General features: G+C 41.2%; 2 protein-coding genes across 7 annotated transcripts; both read right to left on the bottom strand.

Annotated features, from left to right (window-relative positions):
- Positions 1 to 4404: 4404 nt before the first annotated feature.
- On the bottom strand, positions 4405 to 15702 carry LOC306915595 (uncharacterized protein). Of its 6 annotated transcripts, none has more exons than XM_079493025.1 (5): positions 15627 to 15645; positions 9918 to 10108; positions 8032 to 9739; positions 5859 to 6049; positions 4405 to 5627 (listed from the first exon to the last, which is right to left on the bottom strand). In XM_079493025.1, exons 4-5 carry the CDS (start codon positions 6046 to 6048, stop codon positions 4720 to 4722), a joined length of 1098 nt encoding a protein of 365 aa, XP_079349151.1. In that variant the 5' UTR covers position 6049; positions 8032 to 9739; positions 9918 to 10108; positions 15627 to 15645; the 3' UTR covers positions 4405 to 4719. The 6 variants fall into 6 exon arrangements, with proteins under 6 accessions (XP_079349151.1, XP_079349149.1, XP_079349148.1 ...); XM_079493023.1 differs by lacking the exon at positions 15627 to 15645 and adding an exon at positions 12430 to 13191 and having other exon boundaries at positions 8035 to 9739; XM_079493022.1 differs by lacking the exon at positions 15627 to 15645 and adding an exon at positions 12430 to 13190.
- Positions 15703 to 18222: 2520 nt separating this feature from the next.
- On the bottom strand, positions 18223 to 20455 carry LOC306914956 (uncharacterized protein). The gene is made up of 2 exons (XM_079492199.1): positions 19752 to 20455; positions 18223 to 19653 (listed from the first exon to the last, which is right to left on the bottom strand). The coding sequence occupies exons 1-2, from the start codon at positions 19939 to 19941 to the stop codon at positions 18695 to 18697; spliced, it is 1149 nt and encodes a 382-aa protein (XP_079348325.1). The 5' UTR covers positions 19942 to 20455; the 3' UTR covers positions 18223 to 18694.
- Position 20456: the final 1 nt, after the last annotated feature.

A 20456-nucleotide genomic window follows, 5' to 3' on the forward strand; every position in this document is an offset into this window, starting at 1 on the left:
GCAAATCTCTGATAATGGCAGACACTGGCTTGTGCCGAAGTTTGTCATTGGTGCGGAAATAACCACGTGATTGACGACGTTTGACACACCAGAGTGGCGTAATGTCTCTCCTGCAACGTCTTTTGTTGAACAGAGGGTGGCGCAGCGGCAGGACTGCATGAGCATCTTCTGTTTTTGTCTCTCTCTATCTCTCTCTCTCTCTCTCTCTCTCTCTCTCTCTCACACACACACACACACATCTCTCTCTCTCTCACACACACACACACACACACGCACACCCACACATCTCTCTCTCTCTCACACACACACACACACACACACACACACACACACACACACACACACACACACACACACACACACACACACACACACACACACACACACACACACACACAGTAATGTAGACAGAATAGAATAGTCCCCACTCCTTGGCTTTACCTTTGGGGTGTTTTTTTGTCACATTATATTATTACTAGACCGGTGCCCGGCTGTAGAGCACCGAGTCGGTAACGATGGAAGTTGGAGATCCATGCCCCACACGGCTATGCAATACCGTTCCACCCATCTGTCTCTGTCCCTTTATGCCCATATATGGAGATTTCTGTATCTGTCTCTCTGTGTCCCTTTATTCCTATATATGGAGTTCTGTGTCAGGCATGCCTAAATATGGAGTGTTGTGATGTCAGGCATGCCCAAATATGGAGTGTTGTGATGTCAGAACAGGACAACAGCATATTTGGCCCGGCAGGGGCCCTGTTCAGACCCACCTTGGGCAAGACCTACGCTGAAAAGACTATCAGCGGAAGTTGCTGGATTTTAGCGGAAGTATCGCCCAAGGAAATGACGTTGATGCTTTACAAATGTTGCGATTGGTCAGGAAAATATCGTATCCGGGGGAAATACATCTCGAGTTATGTGGATTTCAGAGGTACACACGTACCTCTGAAATCCACACTTGGTGCATATAGTTAGATCTATATAGGTATATAGGTGATAGCACATAGGTGAAATTCATCCTGTACCCATTCTACATACGTACTGTGTCAATCAAACAATCCTCTGCATTTTACCCATCCTATAACTAGGAGCAGTGAGAGCAGCCATTCCGGCACTCGGGGAGCAATTCTGGGTTGAGTCTTGCTCAGGGACACACATGGACACATTGCTGACCTAACTTGGAATTGTACCTGGGACAACCAGGGGCTCTGGTTCCCCAGGAGGGCTCTGACACTAACCACTCAGCTATGGCCAACAGTCACATACAGAATAAGTCGTTTATTCTTGTAAACTTGCCGTTTACCAGGAAAACTGTTACAACTATTAGTCAATATGTGTTCTTTTATTATGGCTCATTTGTGGGTTGTTTTCATGGAATTGTCCTCTGCATTGCTTTATGGTGTAGTCTAGTCTGCCTCAAACCTTCTGAAGCCATTTAATGATGTATTCTGCACACAGGACTAAAGCCGGAAATACCTTTTTGGGAAGACTGCAAATTAAAAAAATACATTGAAATGTTTTATCCCCAGTTTTATGCAAAGTACTTTAAAACATCAAAGTAGTTTATAGTTAGTCATTCAAATATATTTCTAGTCACTGACATTTTGTTCTGTCCAACTATATATCCAGATGGACACACCGATTTGTTTTGTTGTTTATTCAAGATAACCTATTACCATGTTAAAACTATAAGTACAGTTTATACAATATTGTGGGAATACTGCTCTTGAACAGCATACATTTTCAGTGGTCCAAACAGTTTTCTTTATATTTATTATATATAATGAATATACCTTCCACCTCAAGAAAATTGCCCGTTCTCGTCCCTCTCTGTCATTCTCTGCAGCTGAAACACTCACACATGCTTTCATCACATCCCGCCTTGACTATTGCAACAGTATCCTCCATGGATAGCACCACCTCCAAAGTCCTCAATAAACTTCAATATATCCAGAACAGAACTCAGCTGCGCGCCTGCTCACCAGTACCTGTTCCAGAGGTCATATTACACCAGTCCTCTGCGACTTTCACTTAAGTTGCTTCCGGTCAAACAAAGAATCAACTTCAAAATACCTACAAGGCACTAAACAATCTGGCTCCCCCTACCTCCATCTCTTACATCATGTCCCCTCCGGCTCGCTCAGGTCTGGTGAGGTGATGCACATTGCAAACCTCCTTGAGGTCCCCAAGACCGACAGAGCTTTTGCCTTTGCTGCCCAGCCGCGTGGTATGCACTCCCCAAAACCCTCCAAACATTCAAAACCGCCCTCACAACCCACCTCTTCAATATTGCTTTCCCCAGCTAACCAGTTTTTATTGATTTTATTCCTTAGTCTTAGTGTTTTTTCTCCTTGATAAAGTAGTTTTTATTTGTCGTTTCCTCTTGACCCCCCATGTAAAGTATCTTTGGATACTCAGAAAAGTGCTATAAAAATGAGATATTATTATATAGACTTACTTATATTATTATATAGACTTACAATCCGTTGGAACCAGTCCGGCATAGTAGTTCCGGAGTGGTTCCAACGGATTGTGTGGCCCTGGTCTTTCCCTAATGGGTCTGATCGAGGGTAGCTACTGGGACGTAAGTCGGGGATCACCCCGGCTGGGTCACCCGAGTGAGGGGTATGATATTCGTGAGACCCGAAACCTTGGGATACATCACTGAGGATACGTCCCAGTTGCATCCATGCGATGTATTTTCGTTCTGAGGTATTCTATTTATAGTGACTCATAGGAATAGACTATGTGACAACCAGGTATAGTCTGGTGACCACCGGAGAGACGGGTGACAGCTGGAATGTAGACGGCACCCCGGGAGTAGTATGGGTTAGCGCCCCATCCTGCATCCTCCGTGAGGAGGAAGCCTAAAAACCTTCGATGAGGCCTTTAGGAGGGCCATTCGAGCCGCAAGTGGAGCCTGCAGTACTACCGTTGCCCAGCGGTGGAGCCTGCAGAACCATTGCGGCTCAAGAATCCACCACTCCTATATGAAGTGTCTGGTGCTGGGAGTCTGGTGCAACGCACAGGTCCTCGCTGTGCTCCTGGTGAGAGCAGGAGTGGACCTGGTGAGACGTAGGAGGGGCCCGGACAGGAGGCAACCCACAGAGCCTAGTCGCTCCACATGCCATAATTTCACCTCTCAGTCCCGGCATAGTAGTTCCGGAGTGGTTCCAACGGATTGTGTGGCCCTGGTCTTTCCCTAATGGGTCTGATCGAGGGTAGCTACTGGGACGTAAGTCGGGACTTGATCACCCCGGCTGGGTCACCCGAGTGAGGGGTATGATGTTCGCGAGACCCGAAACCCCGATGACCTTAGGATACATCACTGAGGATACGTCCCAGTTGCATCCATGCAATGTATTTTCGTTCTGAAGAGAGTTTATTTTTATAAAATATTGAAAATAAACTCTTATTTATTATAGTTAGTTAAGCATCTTGTGAAGTTATTCAGCCATTGAAATTTGCAGCTTGTTATAATGGCATATCTATATGACGGAGCGGTTGCGCAAAGACCCGCCCGGCAGCACTGTTTATTGCAATTTATTTGTGCGAGTTATATGTATTTTTTGTTGAATTACTCATGACAAAATTATAAAGGTCAACAGTATGTATATCCATAAAATAAGCAAGCAGCACGCGCAGACAATACACTAGTTCTTTCTATCAATAATAATAATAATTGTCTCCACCAGGCCGAAGGCATGGGGAGAGTATGTTTTGCACTCCGTCCGTGTGTGTGTGTGTGTGTGTGTGTGTGTGTGTGTCCGTCCTTCCGTCCGTCTGTGTGTGTACAGCTAATCTCCGGCACCGTTAACCCGGTCGATGCCAAACTTTGCACAAACACTCCCTGGATGCCAACGATGAACCTCTGCCCCACATTTTCCAGAACGGCCTGTTATAGCGCCACCATGAGGCAGCTTTTCACACTTTTTACCTAAAACGTTGCATGCACACTCCCTAGAGGCTAAGGACAAACCTTTGACCTGCATTTTCCGCATCTGTCTTTTATAGCGCCACCAGGAGGCCGACTTTTGTAAAACACATTTTTGGATATTACTCCTCCAGATTCTGTCCAAAAATTAAGAAATGACACCCTTTTCACATTGGCCTATTATAGCGCCACCAGGAGGCCACAACCTGACCTGCCCTGGTGGAGACCTGTGCCCAGAAGGGCATATTCTTATTTTTTAATGATTATTATAATAATAATAATAATTATTATTATTATATTTTCACAATCTGATACACAGATACGCCGGCTACTTTCTAATGTTTTGATAATTTGTGCGACAGATGTATGCATATGACAAGTGTATTTGGATATTTAAGAAGAAGATGATCAGGTAATATAATTGTGAAAATAATAATAATAAAATGATTGAAACAAAGAACTAGTGAATTGTTTGCTAGCGTGCTGCTTGTTTATGTTATGGATATACATACTGTACAACTTTGTCATGAGTAATTCAACAAAAAAATATTAATAAACAGCATTGCATTAAACAGTGCTGCCAGACGGGTCTTTGCACAACCACTCCGTCATTTAGATTTAGGCGTTATAATGGCAAGTGATAACAGTTTGACAGAATGGGAATAGTAAGACTACTTCTCAGTTCAGACTACATACAGTACAGTAGTACACACGCACGCATAGCGCGTCTGTGTGTAATACCATGTAATAATGGAATACAGATTCAACGGACTCAATTATTTTCTTCACTGGACACTAGAACGCCTGTCCACATGAAGTTTTTGATGTGTCTTGAGGTGACTCGACTGACTGAAGGTTTTTCCACATTGTTGACAGCCATAAGGCCTTTCACCAGTGTGGATCCTCTTGTGTTTGTGCAGGTTACTAATATGAATAAAGCGCCTTCCACAATGTAGGCAGGAATAAGGCTTCTCCCCTGTGTGACAGCGTAGGTGGAGCTTTAGATTCCCAATCCTGTTGAATATCTTCCCACATACACTGCAAATGTGGCTCTGCTGTTTTTTCCCAGAATTTGATCTCCTGATACCTTGAGCCAGCTCACTATGGCACTCAAACTGAAATGAATCTGCAAAGGTGCTGAGACCATCTGTATTTATGTAATGCACCATGTTAGGAATCTCTGTGTTGTTTGTCATGGACTCGGGGATTCCAGGATTCTGTGCTGATCCACTTTCCAAAGTTTCACATGTAAATAGGTTCTGATCCAAATATTCGTGTGAGGAGGATGAATATGGAAGTGGCTCTGACTCCGTTTTTATCATTGGGAGAGACTGGGGGCTCAAAAGGTTTCCAGACATCTGGATTAATTTCATTTGTCCCACTGAATTATCTTGCTCATCATCTGGTGAATGACTTGAGTAAACTCTCAAAGCTGCATTGGTCACATTTGAGATTCTATCATGTTCAACCAGTGCAGATGTGGTGCTGCATTCGGCCACATGCGTAGTTGCTGTGCAGTTCAGCTCCCCTGAAAGGAATTGTTCCATCTGAAGCATTTTTGACTTTGTCTCTGTGAGGTTTGGACCATGTCCTTGACTGTTTTCTAATCGTTGCTCTTGCTTCAGATCATCCAGCACTGGTTCATCTTGCCTTGTTTTATACGAGGATGGTGGGAGAGGAGCACATTTATTGCCTGTGGAAGAGACAGTACATCATATTCAATCATGCTGGAAGGGATGTGTAAAATTGTAAATGTGAAAACAGTATCAGAAAGCAATACATATCTTTTGAACAGTCTGAAATTATAATTATGATTCATTTTTTTTGTATTACCTCCAATGACACTTGTCTGCAATCAAGAGGAACTAATGGTAAAATATTACAAATTACAGCAAATAGTAACAATTAAACCAATGAAGCTCACCTTCACTGGCTTCCTTTAACTGGTCTTGGAGTTCCTGAAGTCTTCTTTTCAGACTATCATTCTCTCTCTGTGTTCTGATGGTTTTCTGCTGGTACTCTGAAACTGTCTGTTTCACCATGTCCAGAACCTCATGCACTGCCACCGTGAGCAAGTTTGTCACACGGGCATTTAGACGCTCAAGCTTAGACATCCTAAAATGGCCGGAGAAACATCTTTGTTTAAGTCACATTGTTATTTAGGTTTCAATGTTGCACAGTTTTACATGTTCCATGTGCCTAAGTCAAGAGCTAGCACAAGACTGCTCTGTGTGAAGTGAAAAGTGAGCTAACCTGGAGCTAGAATCTTATGCACACTTGCCCAGTGAGTGACTGGCCATTATACTGTATGGAAGAAAACACCAAGTTTTTCAGGAAAAAACACCCAGCTCAAGTTATTGTCTAATCGCTTTTTAATACAGTTGGTTCAATATTCTTTTAACCAACACACAGATGTAAAGGGTGTTCAATAGCACGGATTTATGGAAAATAAATCTAAAACCTCAAAAATTCTTCCGGACAGCAATGATATGTTTTAATTTAATGTAAAAATATTGTTGACATTGTTGGGCAGTATTTTTTTTGGTCAAGAACAACTCTTACTAGAGTTGACTAGTGAACCAGAAGGACTGTAAGAGACTGTGATTTTGGGACTTATATTGAGCTTTGAGCCAAGCAAATTAATTTTGTATTAGCCTAGCAGTCGTCCTGTCACTGACTGTCAAAATGTAGGCTAATCTGGGTGATCTGAGTCATCTTGATAAATTAATTTATCCTGCAACAGTCTCAGGTCAACATCACTCTTCATTGGCAGATTCGTAAGAAATAAACTATGGGTGAATGTTTAATAAAAATATACTGTACATGCCCTTCCAAGGGCCAGTTAGGTTTCAATGCAAACTGATTCAGGGTCATTCCTACGATTCGGTGCCATTTCAGCCTAGTAACTTTTTCAAAAAAACAATTTTTTAACAGGATTTTTCTTTTTTTCTGATACTATGCCACTTTTTGAAGTCATGTGGCTAGAGAAGTCGGGTGGATTTACGGGAGCGTACCTATGTTCCCCAGATTTTATGTTACCCACCATGCAAAAAAGGTTCTTTGTTCCCCACTTAGAATAAACCTAAACCAGAAACCTAACCCAGTAATTTTAGTAATTCTAGTAAGACTAAAAGTATTTTAGCAACTTAGTCTTACTTTTAGTAGCAAATTCTGATTTAAGCTCAGTCTTTGAACAATCCATTGAACTTTAGGTCTGCCTAGGCTACTTAAACTGCCAAATAAACATTAACACTGGCATAAAATAAACTAAAACATAATTGCTCAGACAGACTCTTCAACAAAGATGGCAAAAACAAACATTCTTTGTTCTGTACTTATACATACAATTGTATAGTACAAAACACTGAAGTCCTTGCTAACCCTAAGGTAAGTGGGGAACATAGAACCTGGGGAACATAGGGATGACCCCGTGGATTTGCATCAGCATAACAGGGGGACAGTAAAGTCAGGGATAAAATTTATTTCAAGATCTTAAGCATAAATACATTTACCAAAATAACATTTGATGAGAAGCATTAGAACTATACTACAATAAGAATTCGAATTTTTTATTTTGTTTGAATTTGATTAGTTGCCTATTTGTAACTGAAGATGATCATAAATTAAACATGATGGGGGACATGGCATTTTAGCATACCTCTACTCAAATGATCAAAGGGATTATTTTGTAATTATTTTACATTGCATATTAACGGACAAATGCAATGTAAATACACCGGATTTAGCAAAAATGCTAATTCTCCTCCGTAGTCCCCAGACAAAAACAAAACAAAACAAGCAAACAGTACATTAGGAAACAAAGCATTCAAAAGTCTGAGGTACAAACTTTTTTTCCCTTTTCTATATAAGACGAGCTTTTTGGAATGAGTATTTTTGCTTATTTTACACAAGATAAGTGTAATATGTCATGGGGCAGTGGGGCACCGAATACTAGGAATCACCCTTCGACGTTTCTATTTAACGTCATAACTAGTCCAGCACCCAATGTAAGTATACATTACTAGCCCTGAAACATGACTGTCATGACGCTCGTGAAGTATACGAGCTTCATGTGAATCATATGGCTATAACATTACCTTCTTATGTTTGGAAAACCTCCAGTGCTTGCTTGTAACCGACGGTCCGACCTATATATCGTTTACACTAACACATCACCGTTCCAACCATCTGGTTTCAACAAACTTCTAGCAAAGTGGCGTTTCAACAGACGATTTCACGAATGTCAAGCAAACATAACTGCTATTATTAACCTGTTTTTTTATTATATTTAACCTCCGGAAGAATAATCTCAATTACTTCCCTTTGTTCTGTATTTCAAAATAAAAGCATTATATATACCATTTTCCCCCTTGTACCATGAACTGAGGAAGGAAATTTATAAAGATCAACAGAGAACATTTTCATTATTTATAGATAACGAAAACAATAAGAAAATAATTGCCTTGCAGACTATCAAAACAAAGCATACATTAATAGGCTATCGTGTTTTTATTATCTTTTTCTTTATTTTATTGTTAGTTCACCCAATTTTGTATTATCATTCTCAGTGAGCTTGTGTCCTGCCTGTCATGTAATCCCACATGGGATGAAAGTATGACACTAATAAACGAGCATAAAATGAACCAAAAGCAGTTTTGAAAATGTGCTATATCCAAATATATCAACATGACCACACTGTTTTGTTTTGTTATTTAAGACATACTAAATACACCATAAAGTTTGTATAACTGGGAATATTGTTATTGTATAAAAGTACATATTTTAAGTGGTTTTCACAGATATATTCAACTAGTATCAAGTGTGTTTTTCAGAGTACAAATCAACAATAAAAGCAACGCAATTCATCAAATCAACCAACTACTAATTCAAGGACTGTTAACTGTTAACGCCTGTTCATATGGAGTTTTTGATGTGTCTTGAGGTGACTTGACTGACTGAAAGTTTTCCCACATTGTTGACAGCCATAAGGCCTTTCACCTGTGTGGATCCTCTTGTGTTTGTGCAGGTTACCAACATGATTGAAGCGCCTTCCACAATGTAGGCAGCAATACGGCTTCTCCCCTGTGTGACAACGTTGGTGGATCTTTAGATTCCCAATCCTGTTGAATGTCTTACCACATATATTGCAACTGTGACTCTCTAGTCTTTTTCCATAATTGGGTTTCCTGATACCTTGAGCCAGCTCACTATGGCAATCAAACTGAAATGAATCTGCAAAGGTGCTGAGACCATCTGTATTTATGTAATGCACCATGCCAGGAATCTCTGTGTTGTCTGTCATGGACTCAGGCATGCCAGCATTTTGTACTGTTCCACTTTCCAAATCTCCACACATGAATAACTGATTATGATCCAAATGTTCATGCGAGGCTGAATATGGAAGTGGTGCAGACTCTGTTTTTATCATTGGGAGAGACAGGGGACTCATAAGGTTTCCAGATATTTTGATTAATTTCATTTGTCCCACTGAATTATCTTGCTCATCATCTAGTGAATGACTTGTGTAAACTGTCAAAGCTGCGTTGGTCACATTTGAGATTCTATCATGTTCTCCTTGTTCAACTAGTGCAACTGTGGTGCTGCGTTCGACTGCATGCAAATATGCAGTTGTGCAGTTCATCTTGCCTGGATTGAATGGTTCCATCTGAAGCGTTTTTGACTTTGTCTCTGTGAGGTTTGGATCATGTCTTTGACTGTTTTCTGGCTCCTGCTTCAGTTCATCCTGCACTGGTTCATCTTGCCTTGTTTTATAAGAGGATGGTGGGTGAGGAGCACATTTATTGGCTGTAGGAGAGAAAGCACATCATTTTGATACTCAAAGAGATGTGTAAAAGTGTAATTGTGAAAATCTAAATGCAATCGATTGTGTTACAAACCATACATGTCTGCAACCAAGAAGAATTTAGGTTAAATATTACCAATTAGAGAAAGTATAAATAACAATTACAGTAATGAAGCTCACCTTCATTGGCTTCCCTTAACTCATCTTGCAGTTCCTGAAGCCTTCTTTTCAGACTCTCATTCTCTCTCTGAGTTCTGGCAGTTTTCTGCAAGTACTCTGATACAGTTTCTTTCACCACCTCCAGAACCTCATGCACTGCTACAGTGAGCAACTTTGTCACACGAGTATTTAGACGCTCAAGTTTAGACATCCTAAAATGACAAAAAGAAAAGAACAAAACATCTTAGTCCTTAATGCTGGTGAGTCGTGAGTGACGATTCAGTTGAAGTATTTTTCTGTAAGCAAGCAGAACATTTGGAAAACAAGATGACAAGGCAGCAGTATCACACAAAACGTTTTTAACACAATTAGTACAAGTATGTTAACAGAAGATTTGAGTCATAGCAGATACAGAATGGAACAGAGTATGATATTAATAAACATATAATAAATAATGATGTTCTATTCTATGTAGATCGAGTTGTACTACAACATATCCTGCATCTTTGGGCATACAGGGGCGGGGGGTGGCTCAGGGGTAGAGTCAGAGTGGCCGGATGGCAACCGCAAGGTTCCTAGTTCGAACCTGGGCTCCCCCAGAGTTCGTGTTGAAGTGTCCTTGAGCAAGATGCTGAACCCCTAATTGCTCCCGATGAGCAGGTTGGTGCCTTGCATGATTTCCGCTGCCATTGGTGTATGAATTTGTGCGTGAATGGATGAATGTAATGCACAATATGTAAAGCGGAGCTATATAAATGCACCATTTACCCAGTATCTATTCTCGATAAAGCAAGTGACCAATGATGACCATGGAATCAAACACATATCTGTGCTTACGCAGATTAGAGTGAATCAACAGTACTGGTCAAACATACAGGTCTAATAAGAGTGAATCAGAACAGACACTGATCAAACGGATGCAGGTCAACAGTAACCTTATACAAGTCATTGAATTCAATGTTGGTAAATTGTCCATGGTCTTATGTGCACTCTGTATCTGAATCCCCCCCCCCCCCTTACTGTATGTTTCTTTTCCCTTTTTACCTCCTTACATCCACCACTCCCGAATGAAGTGTCTGGTGCTGGGAATCCAGGAAAGGACCTGGTGAGACGTAGGAGGTGCCCGGCCAGGAGTCAACCCACAGTGCCTAGTCCCTCCACACGCCGGATGGCCCGCCCAGTACCGGATTGTGTGTCCCTGGTCTTTCCCTAAGGGACTGATCGAGGGCAGCTACTGGGATGTAAGTCGGGACATGATCACCCCGGCTGGTTCACCCGAGTGAGGGGTATGATGTTGGAAGACCCGAAACCCTGATGACCTTGGGATACATCACTGAGGATATGTCCCAGTTGCATCCTAGCAATGTTTTTCTAGTTCTACAGGTTTAATGTTTGTCTTGTCTGTCACTGATCAAATCGGCATATGATGTTATGTTATATCGCGATTATGTAGGATGATAAGGGTTGTTAAAGCGCCCCTCTTTTTTATTGTTGCGACCAGTCATCGTGACATCAGACCCCTGGTTAGCCCAAGATTTAGACTCTCGTAGAGGTTCTTTTCGATTCTGACGGGGAAAAAAACTCTACGAGTCTAAATCTTGGGCTACCCTCATGTTGCGAAATGTACCCATTCTGCAAACTGTTAATAAATACTTCAATCAATCAATGTAAGAGCTATCACAAGACATGCTCTGTGTGAAGGGATGTAACCTGGAGTTTCTTTAGCCCTGAAACATGACTGCCATGATAATCATCATGACAGTCATGACGCAAATGCAGCCTGTTTTACGCGATCGCTACATTTACAGTCCAAACGTGTATATAAACATTCCGTTTTCAAATATAAAGTACTCACAATTTGTCCCACGGGTGTTAGAAATTTTCTGGTACAGCGATTAGCATTGCTGCATCCCGCGTTGTTTAATAAAAAGCCTTTTTATCCGAGCTCCCCGGCTACTTTTCTCAAACGGGGTTCGTTTGGGAAATACAAAGTTGCACACCGGGAGCGCACTCGCCTATTAGTCTGTATTGGCAGTGCTGTCAGCGTGAATATATCGAACACACCCAGTGTTTCAGACTGCCACACTCCTCCCGACCGATAGGGGCGCGTAGTTGAAAGCCAATGGCAAAAAAACAGCTCGGATAAAAATGCTTTTTATTAAACAACGCGGGATGCAGCAATGCTAATCGCTGTACCAACAAATCTCTAACACCCGTGGGACAAATTGTGAGTACTTTATATTTGAAAACGGAATGTTTATATACACGTTTGGACTGTAAATGTAGCGATCGCGTAAAACAGGCTGCAGTTGCGTCATGACGATTATCATGGCAGTCATGTTTCAGGGCTAGAGTTTCTTATGCCTAATGCTATAGTCACCATTTATTTATTTCCTTTATTTACTAGTGTGTTAAACGTCAACCGCAATATGTTTTCTTAAACCCATTTACGGATTTACATTTTCCTGATTTCTGTTCAAAGAAGTAAATGAGTGTATTTAGCGTTTCCCCCTCCCCCGTTCCAATGGCTTACCTTGTTGGCGAACTGATCGTTTTCTTTGAAAGTGCTCTTGAATCGTTTAAAAGGTTGCTCAACACCAGGGTCAAATCAGTTTCCGTGAATCTGTTTAGCAGCTACAAACGTTGGACATCTAATGCTAGCAGAACATTACAACTTCAGATTAATTTAACCATTGAAGCAAATTTGAAAAATTATTTAGAAGCAAAGGACGCGATACATACTGTAAATAAAATAGATGACCCCGGAAGCACAATATCAACTTCTACTCAGTTGCGTTTCACAATAAAAGTCAGGTCTATAGTCAATGGTTTCTATGCCATCTTTGTCAATGTCCATCTAGCCAGCTATGATCCATCCATCTAAAAAACGTAAAGCAGCAAAATACTAAAGTCAAATTGTTGAAAGGTATCTTTTCCTGCACTTTGAAGAATAAAATCAGATAAACATATGTTTAGTTAATTAATGAAGGTATACATCATGAGCAGACTGATGCAATCAGAAATGAAATACATTTTTTGGGGATTTTTTTTTAAACAGGCCATATTTTCTTTTTTGTTATACATTCTTTTTTTAAACTCAGTTTAAAAACATAAAAAGATCAAACATGCATCTTGCTATGATTTAAATATATCATAATAGGCACACCTCAATGGTGTAATGGTGATGTTATCTAAACACACTGAGCGGACGTAGAACACGCACATCAACAGGCTGGGTGCTGGGCTAGAATTTTCAATAAAGAACGTCTTTCTTATACCCATGGTGTGCACCCTGGGCAGGACCTACGCTGAAAAGACTATCAGCGGAAGTGGCGGAAGTGTTGAATGCCATCCTGAGCTACGTCACGCGGTGCGGCTGTGTTTACTAGTCCCCACCCAATGATCATTTCAGCGGGAATACATTTTCGGGAACACAACGCGGCGATTGGTCAAAAAAACGTTAACTTCCGGGGGGGGGGGGGGGTTACACGGCGGAAGTCCTGCCTTAGATAGCTTATTTGTCCTAGGTTGTGACCAGGCTCTTCTTTTTCGCAGTTAAGTGAGCCTGGGACCGAGGCTACATGGTGTGCGGGCTCCATCCAATACCTATCTAAACACACTGAAACATGATTTAAAAAAAGAAAGTATTAGTGCTTACTTTACTTTAATGTGTTAAAATAGCCATAACTCAAAATAAAACAAATAACTGTACATGGCTCAATAAATAACAACTTAAAATGAATTCAACAACTGAGCCTATATTCTTCGACTTCCTTTTTCATCTCTGTCCATATGAATTCTGAGATGTTTCTTCAGGTGACTTGACTGACTGAATGTCTTGCCACATTGTTGGCAGCCATAAGGTCTTTCACCTGTGTGCACCCTCTTGTGTTTCTGCAGGTTACCAGCATGACTGAAGCATCTTCCACAATGCAGGCAACGGAAAGGCTTCTCCCCTGTGTGGCAGCGCTCATGGATCCGTAGATTCCCAATTCTGTTGAAAGTCTTCCCACATACAACGCACATGTGGCTGTCATCCTGACTGTTCCCAAAGCTGGCTCTCTGGATGCTTTGGACCAGCTCAGGATGGCATTCAAACGGAAATGTGTCCACAAACGTGCTGAGACCATCTGCGTTGATGTAGTGCAGGAGACTAGGATTCTCTGCATTGCCTTCCATGGGCTCAGAGATCCCATCATTCTGTGCTGTGCCGCTGCTCTCAACCACACCACACGATGAGAAAAGCTGGTTATTATTTACATGTTCATGTGAGGATGAATATTCCTGTGGTTCAGGCTCGGTTTTGATCACTGGGAGAATGGGAGAGCTTGAGCTGCTCCCAGGCTTTGTGGAGTGGTCTTGGTCAGTGTCAGCCAGCGAATGAGTCATGTAAACAGTCAGGGCTGCATTGGACACATTTGTCAACCCCTCAGGATACTCATCTTCACCTAGTCCTAGTGCAACCATGAGGCTGCAGGTGTCCGTTTCTAACTCAGATGTAAACTCCTCTGAGTTCCTTTTTTTTTTCCTTAGTCGTTTCTTCCAGTTGACCTTTGGCTCACATCTATCATTTTCTGGTTCAAGTTCATCTTGCCTTGTTGGTTCATCGACTTCTCTCTTGTAGTCAAGAGTCTTGTCTGTAAACAACAAACAAAAAGCACTCAGACGTTTCCACCGGTTGGTTCCCAATGGGAATATTTTCTATTTTTGTATATTTTCTTATATAATGCCTCATTTGCATATGTAAACATTTTAAATTTGTAATACAATAAATCATTGTCTTTGTGTAAGTAGTCAACTTCATGGTTTTGCCCACTCAATTCATAATAACGTTACAATTTTGGATAGTGTTTCCCAGCTAGTGAATTATGACCCCAAAAAAAATCTGTCGCAAATCATTACATTAACATTTGGTCATGGTGAATGCAAGAATTGTCTACTCTAAACCAAGAAAACTATACAAGTTGAGTGAGTGAGGACATCATTTCATTTCTTTCTCCTAATCACTAACTTTTGCTCTCAAATGATTATACTTAAGAAAGACAACTCAGTGTTTCGATGCATTGTTGGTTATAAAAGGAAATAATGCAGCTGTAACAATAAATAACAATTGAGCTATAACCTGCATCGTCTCTCCCTATGTTGTCTTGCTGCTGCAGCTCCTGCAGCCTTCTCTTCAGACTGTCGTTCTCTCTCTGAGTTCTGGCAGTTTTCTCCTGGTACTCGGACACGGTCTCCTTCACCACATCCAGGACCTCCTGCACGGCCACCGTCAGCAGCTTGGCCACACGGGCGCTCAAACGTTCAAGTTTCGACATGGTTTACAGTTATACTGATGCGCAGCTGGTGAGTTGATGTGGGAATATGGGTTGTGTGTTTCAGCAGTGTTTGTAATCAGCAGATGCTGCTGCGACATTGATCATCAATGATCGATGGCTCGCAGCTTTGATTTCAAAGAAAACCCGAGCGGCTGAGCCTAACAGCATCAGCACGTGTAAAACGCCAGTTTATTTGTTTTCATACCGCAACGGGGTGTATATAATGTTCTGATTTCTAAACTTAAAAGTTAGTAAGCCGTGACAAGCCGTAACAATTCGCGTGTTGTTAGTTAACGCGTAGCCTGAGCCTCCTACCCCCACATAGCCTAGCTAGTGCAAACTGCCATAGTGCGCCACAGACTACTCTTTTTACTTTATTATGGTGAAGATTGAAGTCTTGAAGAAGACTGACCTTATTGACGATATCCTCGGAGCTGTAAATAAACGGCCTATCTATTTTTTTATTTTTTTAAATACAGTCGGTATAAGTGCAGTGCCTTGTGGGTAATGGTGTTCTGATCCGGTGTGGTTGGTTAGAGTCATGTTAGACCGTTGCCAGTGCCACCGACACACACACACACAGTCTGACACTTTGACACATAATGGTCACGTCCATGTTCATGTTCTGAATATAGGGAATGAGGTGGTTCTCCCTCAAGGGATTGCGGCCAATTAAAAAATTAAAAATCATATTGAATACAAGTCACAGTGTAGGCCTACTGTGTTCAAACAGTCTCACTGTGTGTACTGTGTCTGTAACCTACCTTAACTTCAAACATCTGGCTTCAGCACCTGATATAATGCTGTGGCTTGCTGTGTGCTTGCTTATTCATCTATTCGTATACTGTACAAAAACCTGGCTTCTTTGCTGGGTGGATTTATGATAGTGATAGTTGGGTGTGGGAGATGAATGAGTTATATAAAATCAATGTGTATGTAAATAGAATGATACAAAATTATGCATATGGGAAGAGAAGAAATGGATTATACACTTTTATTTTATTTACCATGAGTACCGTAGGCTAGCACTGTTTGTGAAACTATTTGTGAAACTACTTCTAAGCACATTTTCATTGGTTAACTGAAATAATGTGGTCCACATTATTTCATTAAAAACATGTCATTAAAGGAACACAAATAATTGTCTTCGTGCTTTATCATCAGACATGTATTTTAATCCATCTTGATTGAGAGCGGAGCATTCAAGATACCATTTGATGGTATTTTTTTCAACGTAAACTTGGAAGTGTTCATTTATCCATTTGTAACTACATTGTATTAGTTTCTTCAGAAACCACCAGGTCCTTCTGCAGTTCAAAAATTGTATTGGTTTAGATACCCGGCCACAAGCAGAATAGGCCTCTGCATGCTTTACGTGCTCATAGGACAGCGACAGATCAATATGACATTGGTCTGGTGATAGGAGGATACCAGAATCGGAAAAGCATGGATCACATTCAACATCTATCTATAAATGCACCACGTGTGTCTGTACTGTACGTACGTGTGTACGGCTGTAATGCACGTAACTTGAGAACCGTTCGCCCCACCGACTTCAAATTAGACACACACGTTCCACACCCCACAGGGAGTGCAGTGCTCGTGTTGTGTCGGTCGGACCCTGGGCCCCTGCCCAGGCTCCATATATGGAGCTGGCCTGTTCTGACATCACAACACTCCATATTTGGGCATGCCTGACACAGAACTCCATATATAGGAATAAAGGGACACAGAGAGACAGATACAGAAATCTCCACATATGGGCATAAAAGGGACACAGACAGATGGGTGGAACGGGTACTCTGACATGGGTACAACGGGTATTGCATAGCCGGGTGGGGCATGGATCTCCAACTTCCATAGTTACCGATTCGGTGCTCTACAGCCGGGCACCGGTCTAGTCTCAAATAAAATCCGGAAAGCAAAAGACATATCATGCAAGACCAAACTGCAAATCTTCAACTCAAATGTCAAAACCACCCTACTATACAGCTCTGAAACCTGGAACATAACTAACAACATACTCAACAAAATACAAGAGTCTAATGGCCAAACAGCCAACACCATCTCCAATCACCATAACCAGTCAACCTGTGGGACCTCACTAGACAAGACACAATAGAAACAGGAGGAGGAAATGGACATGGGTAGGACACACATTGCGAAGACATATGGATCAGTCACAAAACATGCACTAACATGGAACATGCAAGGCAAGAGGAAAAGAGGAAGGCCTGCTATAGAGCCACCTGGAGAAGGACCACAGAGCAGGAGATGAAGGTGTCATGGCAACAACTGGAGCTGAGGGCACAAGACCAAAGGGGATGGAAGAGCCTCATCAATGGCCTATGTTCCTCAGGGAATTTAAAGGTATAAAAGTAAGTAAGTCAGTCTGGTGATACTACTTACAACCTGGCATCCCTAGTTTGGGCATGTCATTATATTTTACAAAACCACAACAAACAGTCTAGTTTTCTAAAATGGTGAAAATGGGCTATAGGCTATATGGGGCTTAAGTGGTCTAAGCCCAGCCCCGAATCGCTACCATTAAAAGAATATATGAAAATTCAGATTGAGTGTCAGGCCAGTCTAAGGCTATTAGTGCCACCGTCTAACGTGAAATGGGTCAGCAATTACATAGTATTGAAGTTAATTGGATTCTAGTCTTGCAATTTAATTTCACATTTCAAAAACGTAAAATAAACCTAATTACATATCCTAGTAACATCAATTTGACATGTATGATTACATCATGTATGATTCTCTGCTGTCAGTGATCATGTTAAGTACCAACAAGTCATTGGTTAATATTAAGCTCGTTATACAGTATGGCAAGAAAAAAAAATCTTTTTTCACTATACTGAAATGAAACAATAAATTGGCTTCTATATGTGGCTATGATATAAGTTGTACTGTTCAAGTTCTACCCAAGCAATTCAATATTTTGAATAATAAAATTAATAAAATTGACAACTTGTTAGTATTTTTCTTGTGGACGCTGGGGAGTTACAGAGCCAAACTTTCAAGGTTATTTATTTGATATACAGTTCAAATTGTGGAAGACTGTACAGTTCAAGGATAACAGTGAACATGGGCTGGGGTCGATCATTGCATTTTTTACACTATCAATTAATATACTTTTATTGTAGTTCTAAAATAAATGACAGGCCATTGACTTACATTTCAAATGAAAACATTTAATTATGTGATGAATTATTTTACATTTATTTCTTCAATACAAATGCCCATAAAGTAATTTGCAAGCTTAGCTCCAGCTGTACAACATTTACTGGCCTTTTCAACAGAATGTGATGAAGACCATTGCAATCAGTGTGGCACCGATGGGTATAATTTGTTTCAACACATCCATAATTATCAGTAATAATCAGTGTATTGCAAATCCAGGTATCTAAAAATAGTCCTTTCAAACATAACTTGTAAAAAGATTATCTTCTTTATTAAAGGTGAAACATACTAGCGCTACAGATGAGTAAGTTGGTGCTTTTTAAAATTACTTGAGTGACTGAAACGTTTTCCACACTGAGCACAGCCATAGGGCCTCTCGCCCGTGTGGTAACGCTGGTGTATTTTCAGGTAGCCGGACTGGCTGAAAGACTTCCCACACACTAAACAGCAGTATGGCTTCTCTCCTGTGTGGACCCTGTTGTGTTTTTTAAAGTCACCTGCATGTCTGAAGGCACGGCCACAGAGTGAGCAGCAGTAGCGGTTTTCCCGTGTGAGATGTCTCTGGAATGTTCGCAAGCCTGTTCCACCTAAGACCCTCCTGTTTGTGAAAATGTCATCTTGTTTATCAACATCACCGTTTGTGCTGTACTTACTGGACAGTGGTGCAGTGAGGTTGCTACCAACTGCTGGTGGCTCTTCAATGTCATTTTGGCCCAGATTGAAGAACATCCTTGATCCAAAGAAGGCACCTGAATTAGCTTGAAGAAGGTCTTGGTCTAGTGAACCCAGGTTTGGACCGCTTGTCCCGGAAACATCATACAAATACTCTGTGGTGTGTGTTGAATCCTCACCTAATTCAGGTTCTGTCTTGATCTCAAATGAGGCAAGGAGTGAAGGATGAGAACTGTTTGCAGAGACAGACTTTGAATCTGCAGAGTTCACATGATTTGAAACTGATGTTAATGTTCTGTCACAGGTCTCTGTTTTAAGGGTTATTGGGTAATCAAACTGACAAGTGTTTAAATCAGGTCTCCCTGTTCTTTTTGGCCCAAGACAAGGGATACTTAGTGACTGAACATTGTCCTCGCAGTTGGATGCACAGTCTTTAGGTGAATCTGGGGATAGATTGTCTGAACTGTCCTCATTAGATGAGATTTCTATTTCCTCTGCAAACAGTTCTTTCTGATCCTGCTTGATGGAACACACCTCCACATTGGTCTTCCATGTTGGCGTAGCAACCGTTGGCATAACCTCTGCAAGATAATACAAATGAATAACAATGTTTATATACAGAGAATACGTCCTCATATAAACCATCTGATTATATGCATCAAGCTTGTTGTCCTTTTACCCTTGTTCTCTCTCTTCAACTGGTCTTGGAGTTCCTGGAGTCTTCTCTTTAGACTGTCGTTCTCTCTCTGAGTTCTGGCTGTTTTCTCTTGGTACTCAGACACAGTGTCCTTCACCACCAACAGAACCTCGTGCACGGCCACAGATAGCAGCTTCGTCACCCGGGCATTCAGACGCTCAATTTTTGACATCCTTTGGACCGGCTTTAAAACAGTGTCCAAATAATAGTGTATCGTTCATGAGCCAACCATGCAGGGAGTGAACTATAAATCGCTTCGCTCGGGCATTATAACAGATTGATAATGTTGCTGGTAGCCATCAACGCTTTAGCATCAAATCAGAATCCTGTTAGGAATGGAACAGTATTCTTTGTTTTTCTACAAATGCATTTATAACATCTTTGCGAATCCTCGTTGCAGCTTTGTTATAGTATTTATTTAATGTTGTAGTTGTCCCTCTAATGTTACCTCGTCGTTGGTGAATAATAAAACACCAGTTGGGGATAGTTCAAGTTAATATAGTTTAAATGTGTTGGTATTTATCAAATCAATTATCGTAAGAGTTGTTCGACACAAAAATCTGACCGTATCGTATCTCGACAGCCTTCTTCCTGGTCCAGGTTGACGTAGCTCTCCCTGGACCATCAACTGTTCAGGGATCAGATTCTGTACCTCCTGTCCTGTATCCTGTCCTATGATCCAGTCAT

This window comes from Electrona antarctica, assembly GCF_951216825.1.
Source record: "Electrona antarctica genome assembly, chromosome: 22".
Classification (NCBI taxonomy): Eukaryota; Metazoa; Chordata; class Actinopteri; order Myctophiformes; family Myctophidae; genus Electrona; species Electrona antarctica.

Bases quoted from the DNA above. Each gene is read 5' to 3' on its own strand.
- LOC306915595 (XM_079493025.1), bottom strand. From the start codon at position 6,048: ATGTCTAAGCTTGAGCGTCTAAATGCCCGTGTGACAAACTTGCTCACG. The intron at 5,628-5,858 runs GTGAGCTTCATT...TCTCTTCCACAG, and splicing joins GTTAAAGGAAGCCAGTGAAG to GCAATAAATGTGCTCCTCTC.
- LOC306914956 (XM_079492199.1), bottom strand. From the start codon at position 19,941: ATGTCAAAAATTGAGCGTCTGAATGCCCGGGTGACGAAGCTGCTATCT. The intron at 19,654-19,751 runs GTAAAAGGACAA...ATTATCTTGCAG, and splicing joins GTTGAAGAGAGAGAACAAGG to AGGTTATGCCAACGGTTGCT.